The sequence below is a fragment of the Nematolebias whitei genome, chromosome 16 (genome assembly GCF_014905685.2).
Source record: "Nematolebias whitei isolate Nwh7 chromosome 16, NemWhi1, whole genome shotgun sequence".
In the NCBI taxonomy this organism is placed as follows: domain Eukaryota; kingdom Metazoa; phylum Chordata; class Actinopteri; order Cyprinodontiformes; family Rivulidae; genus Nematolebias; species Nematolebias whitei.
This window is the reverse complement of record NC_056513.1, coordinates 9692500-9699007: the sequence shown is the minus strand read 5'-3', so window position 1 is coordinate 9699007 and position 6508 is coordinate 9692500. Positions and strand designations below refer to the sequence as shown.

The window sequence follows — 6508 nt, the reverse complement described above, 5'->3', positions numbered from 1 at the left end:
CATTACTGTACTCCCAAACTTACCCAAACTTTACCCCAAAATTCACCTAAACTTCATTCCAAAATTCACCCAAACTTTATCCTAAAATTCAGCCAAATTTTACCCCAAAATTCACCCAAACATCATTCCAAAAATTCACTAAAAATTTTACAAAAAAATCACCCAAACTTTATTCAAAATTCACCCAAACTTTACTCAAAATTCACCCAAACATTACTCCAAAATTCACCCAAATTTTACCTCAAAATTTACCCAAACTTTACTCAAAATTCACCCAAACTTGACCTCAAAATTTACCCAACCGTCACGCCAAAATTCACTGAAACCGATCCCAAATTCACCCAAACTCCCATACTTTACTCCAAATTTCACCCAAATTTTACCACAAAATTCACTCAAAATTTACCACAAAATTCTCCCATACTTTACTCCAAGTTCACCCAAAGTTTATTTCAAATACATCCAAACTTCACTCCAATTTTATCCAAATTTCCCCCAAAGTTCACCCACACTTTACTGCAAATTCACCCAAAGTTTACTAGAAATTCATCCAAACTTTTTGCCAAAATTCTTCAGAAACACAACCTGACACCCCCCCCCCCCCACCACCACCACCACCACCACCACCACCCATCCCCCTCATCCTGCTGTGAAGTTTCTTCAGAATGAGAAGTCTTCAGAGGAGTTTGCTTCAGGTTTTCTTGTGTTTTGGCCTTTAGACATCATTGAAGCAAACTGAATGTGCTGAGCTGATACAAGGCAGAGTTAACAGAGGTCAAAGGTTAGTTTAGATGTGGGCGGGGTCAGGGCGGCGGCGCCCCCACCTTTCCGTTCACTCATCTCCAGCAGCTGAGGCTCACTGATTTCCAGGAAGAAGTTCTTGTTCTTCTCGTACTCCTCATCATCGATTATTTTGATGCGAATTATTTTGCTGCGACAGAAAAATGTTGCAGAAGATGAAAAGAGTGACAACAGGAAACATTAGACACAACAGAAGACAACAGCTAAAACCTAGACCAGGAGCAGGAAAGTTCTGGGAGTCCATCAGTTTTCTATAAAAACAAACAATAATTAAAAATATATATTTGAGGGAGAAAAATGTTATCAGTTTTCTTTATCAGATGAAGTGGTTGATGATGACTGTGAAGGATTTATTATTATTTAAAAGAATTAAATAGTATTACATTATTAATAGACTGAATTTGATAGGATCCAGTCAGACTGCTGGATTCTAAACTTAAAAATCTCAGATAAATGTCTCATGAATGCAGAACCACTGATACACCTTTAGCTGCATTTACTTTCAGGAGAATACAAACTGAACGCACAACCACAGAAACGTTTAACAACCCTGAACCTATCACATTTTGGTACACCATGGTATGGAACGATACAGTTCAGTGTACTGGTTGGTTTGGTTCGGTAAGGTAAGGCATGGTGTGGTATAGGTACAGTACAATTTGGTACAATACTGTACAGCATGGAAGAGTAAAGTTTGGTCTGGTACAGTGTGGCATGTATTATATAGTGTGGTACAGCCCTGAGACCCGAGAAAGCAAGAGACAAATAAAGATGATGGATGAATGGATGGATGGATGGATGGATGGACGGATGGTAAAGTGTGGTACGGTTTAGTGTGGTAGAGTATTACTCTGTGTGATACAGTATTACTCAGTGTGGTACAGTGTTACTCAGTGTGGTAGGGTACAGTGTGGTACAGTATTATACTGTATAGTACAGTGTGGTACAATGTGGTATGGTACAGTGTGGTGCGGTGCAGTACAGTGTAGTACAGTACAGTGTGGTACAGAAATATACTGTGTGGTACAGTGTTGTACAGTACAGTGAGGTACAATGTGATATGGTACGATGTGATACAGTAATACACTGTGTGGTACAGTAAAATACTGTGTGGTACAGTAATATACAGTGTGGTATGGTATAATGTAGTACAGTAATATACTGTGTGGTACAGTAAAATACTTTGTGGTACAGTTTGGTACAATGTGGTATGGTACGGTGTGGTACAGTAATATACTGTGTGATACATCGTGGTATGGTGTGATACAGTAAAATGCTGTGTGGTACAGTAATATACAGTGTGGTATGGTATAGTGTGGTACTATAAAATATACTGTGTGGTACAGTAATATACTGTGTGATACATCGTGGTACAATGTGGTATGGTGTGATACAGTAAAATGCTGTATGGTACAGTAATATACAGTGTGGTATGGTATAGTGTGGTACTATAAAATATACTGTGTGGTACAGTAAAATACTGTGTGGTACAGTTTGATACATTGTGGTACGGTACAGTGTGGTACAATGTGGTATGGTACAGTGAGGTACAGTGCAGTACAGTGAGGTGTGATACAGTTCAATCTGGTACAGTATAGTTTGGTCTGGTTTGGTTCAGTACAGTAACTCAGTGCCTTCAAGCAAAAAATAACTTGAATGAAATGATTTCTGATAGATGTAATAAAACAAAGTTTGTTTTCTCTTCATGTTGGTGGCTTAATATTGTGTGTGTGCGCATGTGTGTGTGTGTGTGTGCGCGCGCATGTGTGCATGTGTGTGTGCATGCTTGCGGCATGGAATCTGACCGTCGCCTTCCTCTGGGTTGTGTTTATTTTGTATCAGCAAATTGTTGGTTTGGAGCGTTTTCAGTTCTGTTTCTCTGAAAATCTGCTCCACTCAAGGGACAGGTTTGTTTAATTTTATAGAATTATTCTTTTTATATGCAATACAAATGAAAAATTAGATTCTGAAACCTTTGATATTTAAAGCAGAATTCAACATCTCATTCTGGATTTTCCAGAACTCTTCCTATGACTCTCAACATCAATGAAGTCCTGAGCTCCTGGGGTCGTCTCCTGAAGTCAAATTCAATCTAAATCCAACAGATCCACGCTGATTCGAGTCAGAATTAACAGCAATAGGTCAAAACTATTGAGTCTGGTTATCATCTTTGCAGTTTTACAGGCTCGGTTCTGGGTGCAGGCTGGAGACGTGGCTACGGGCCAGCGCCGACCTCCCCTGTCGTTGGCTCTGATAGAAACCGGCTGCAGTCATCCGTCTGCTTTATGGGCCGAGGCTGCAGCTCGGAGCTGCTGAACGCTGGCCAGCCAAATAAGGAAGAGAGCTTTAAACTGTTTATCGGCCTACACACCAGAAGCAGGACCTGGAGAATACCAAGGGGGTGAATACTTTTGCATGGCACTCTAGTTTCAAAATGTGAATCCGGTCCGGAGCAAAACTCTCTGAGTCCGACGTTGACTCAGTCCATAGGAGGTGCTGACTCTCTGGGCTCCATTGACCTGAAGCCATCATGTGACCAACCGTAGGAACCAAAGGTGTGTGGTTCTTCTGCAGAACCTGCTTGGAGAACCAACTTCTTCAGACCATGTACACATTGTCTTTTGTTCAGATCAGTGTCCTTAGTCACTGTCCTCTCTGTTCCTGTTCTCTCTATCACTGTCCTCTCTGTTCCTGTTCTCTCCATCACTGTCCTCCCTCCCCTGTCCTCTTTGTCACTGTCTTCTCTGTCTTTTTCCTCTCTGTCACTGTCTCTTTCTAAACTGTGAGAACAAAGTCTCACCGAGTGTCTGTTGCCTGTGAGCTGCTGCTGTTTGTGAAGCAATAAAAAAAAGCATGACTTGAAAAACTGTATTATTCAGGCCGTGCATGTGGAAGAGTACATTATTTGTGACCCACCTCCAGCCTCTTCGTACCCACCTGGACCGGCTTTGTACCCACCTGGATAGCTGGTCAATAATTTAAGGTTTATTTTGCTGAAGTACACGTTAAATATAAAATATTTTATTAATAATTTTTATTTATCAGCAAGGTTTTTGGACCTGAACATTTAAGGCTGTAGCCTCAATTTGTTTTGGTTAAAACTCTTCGGAAAATTCAAACCACAACTCTTAACACTCGAGATTTACTTTCATTAAACACATTTGAAATCTGCTTAAACTTTTAGAAACCTTAAACCGTTGGTATAATTTTCTGCTTGTCCAGCCTGTCTTTGGTATAAAGTTGAGTCGTCAAGCCTGTCTTTGGTATAAGGTTGGGTTTATTGAGTCTGATAGAGGCCTCTGATGTCTTTTCTATCTTCTACCACCAGAACAATCATTAGAACATCTCAGGTATGAAAGTAACTAGAGAAGATTTCCTAAATTTGTTATTTTTGGCCTCACATTTCCTCTAATTTTCAGTGAACTCTTGTAAACTGTTAAAAACTGTGTTTGTAGAGATTTGTACTTACAAGATCTCATCATTCTCAAACTCCAGCACTCCATATGTGTCCTCAAAGTCTTCACCACCTCCTTTTGCTGTCCCTTCTATAGTTTTATATGGCACCATCACAACACCACGAGCTCCTGATTTCCGCATCACCTTGACCTCCATCTCCCCAATGCTCTCACTCACGGTCATCACCGGTTCCTCAAAGGTGAAGATTCCAGCATGATCATCATCAAAGATGGTGACAGTGGCTGTGCACGGTAACCCTAACTCAGCAACAGCATCAACATGGTTTGTCTCATTGCTGACTGCATCGTCTAATTCGACTCTCACATTGCTGAGGTGAACCAAGAAATGCTCATCTTCTTCAAAGATATCGTCATCAATAATATTAATGCTTATTTCCTTTTCAGTCTCTCCTGGTTTGAACACCACAGTTCCCTCGGTGAACTGGTAGTCTGAGCCAGAGTTTGCAGTACCATCTTCAGTTCGGTAATTCACAGAGACTGTAGTTGTTAAATCTCCACCTCTACGAACCACATTGAGTGCCACACTGCCGCAGTTCTCCAGACACTGGTAGGATCCAGGATCAAAGAAGACTTTGGAGGAGAAGCTGTTCACTGACACCTCAGAGCAGAAGTCATGTTGGGTGATTCTCTTGGCCTGGTCAGCAGCATGTTTCTTCAGGACGTTACCTGCTCCTGTCATGATCCTGGTTGCCTGACATCGGTAAAAGGCTCGACTCTTTTGCTGCTGGGTTAAAACATGATAATTAGCAAGCTCCATCAACTGCTCCATCTCCTTCTCTGGATGTTTCTGCTTCAGCTCCTTCAGGATCCTGGCCATCTCTCTGCGGGTCTCCTCCTCATCCATCTCCTTCTCCTCAAGCTGTGCTTCTCCATCCAGCAGTTCATCACTGTGAGAGTTTAGCATTTTTCCACCCATTTCAATGCTGACCTTCGATGATGGCACCGGCTCTCCTTCGGTTTCAATAATTATTCCTTTCTGCTTCCCAGCTCGATATCGTTTGTGTACGTATTTGTAGAAGAGAAGTCTGCGGTCAGCCACGTAAGCAAATCCAACACAAAAGGGGAAGAAGAAGAGCGTGAGAAGCCCCTCCCATATCTCAACAACTCCTGGAGAAAAGACAGCCAGGATCATGTAGAGCCAGATGTAGGCAAATACGCTCCAGGCAGCGGTGACGAAAAAGACCCGCAGATGTTTGACCTTTCTGGTCTCTCCATCAGGGATGACGGACACGCACAGGCCGATGATGACAAACATGTTGAAGGCAGCACTGCCTACGATGGTGTTGGGACCCAGCTCACCGGCATTAAAGTTGTGACCACAAACTTCCACAACTGATAGGAGGATCTCAGGTGCAGAAGAACCCAGTGCCATAAGGGTCAAGTTGGACACAGTCTCATTCCAAATCCGAACAGTCGTGGTGATTTTTTCTCCGTTTGGCTTCTTTATGGTGATCTTTCTCTCTTGTGAAGTGATCACTTCGATGGATGCCATGAAACGATCAGCTATGATGGAGACTCCCAGGAACATATAGGCCAATCCCACAAAGTAAATGGTGGCTCTGGCTAGTCGGTCTGGGAAGGGCGGGTTTAATGGCTTCCACACTGGCAAGATGACACCTTCAATGCAGTCGGTGTTGCCACCACACCTGGTCTGGTTGCTGACAGTGTGGTTGGTGTTTAGGGTCAAAGTTGAGTCTCCTGTGGCTGACACCTGTAACTCAGCTGAAATGAACGTCAATAAAAAAAGCAGCTGATTGGTGGAAAACTGCAACAAGGCCCCAGTTTGGCTCATGGTGAGGCTTCAGCTCCGCCCAGTCTGTAAGACACAGAAAGAGTCCCATCATGTTTGACTCCAGACTTATCTGATGAAAACATAGCACGGAGTTCATGTTTGCCACACTAACTTTGTATTTTCTGTCAGAGGACAGATTCTTTAGATCTTTACTGGTGCCTGAAACTTCACCAGTTGATTATTTCACCACCTTTCGTGTGGAACACATATTCTCATTGAAGACATTTTTAACTTTACTGAACAGTTTATCTGTGAAGCCTTGACAGTGTTCAGATGGTTCTACTGAACCCAAAAACTCACGCTAAATGGGTTTTGGACTTCCTGTCAACTGTTTGTGTCGGCATGAGAACACTTCCTGCTTTTTCAAATAGCTCCACCCCCTTTTGGGAGAAAACTGCAAAAACTGAAAGTAATTGTGATGTTGTGTCTTAAAGATTGT

General features: G+C 42.3%; 1 protein-coding gene across 11 annotated transcripts in view; it reads right to left on the bottom strand.

Annotated features, from left to right (window-relative positions):
* The window catches only part of LOC119422304 (sodium/calcium exchanger 1), an 11296-nt gene extending 5278 nt beyond the window's left edge, over window positions 1–6018 (bottom strand). For 4 of the 11 annotated variants that reach the window (XM_037689636.1, XM_037689641.1, XM_037689635.1 and 1 more), the window contains exon 1: window positions 4271–5925. In XM_037689636.1, coding sequence (XP_037545564.1) covers window positions 4271–5805 — 1535 coding nt within the window. In that variant the 5' untranslated portion in view covers window positions 5806–5925. Of the gene's footprint in view, window positions 1–810; window positions 932–4270 lie in introns of all 11 variants that reach the window. The other 7 variants (XM_037689632.1, XM_037689628.1, XM_037689640.1 and 4 more) reach the window with 5 other exon arrangements.
* Between the last annotated feature and the right edge of the window lie 490 nt (window positions 6019–6508).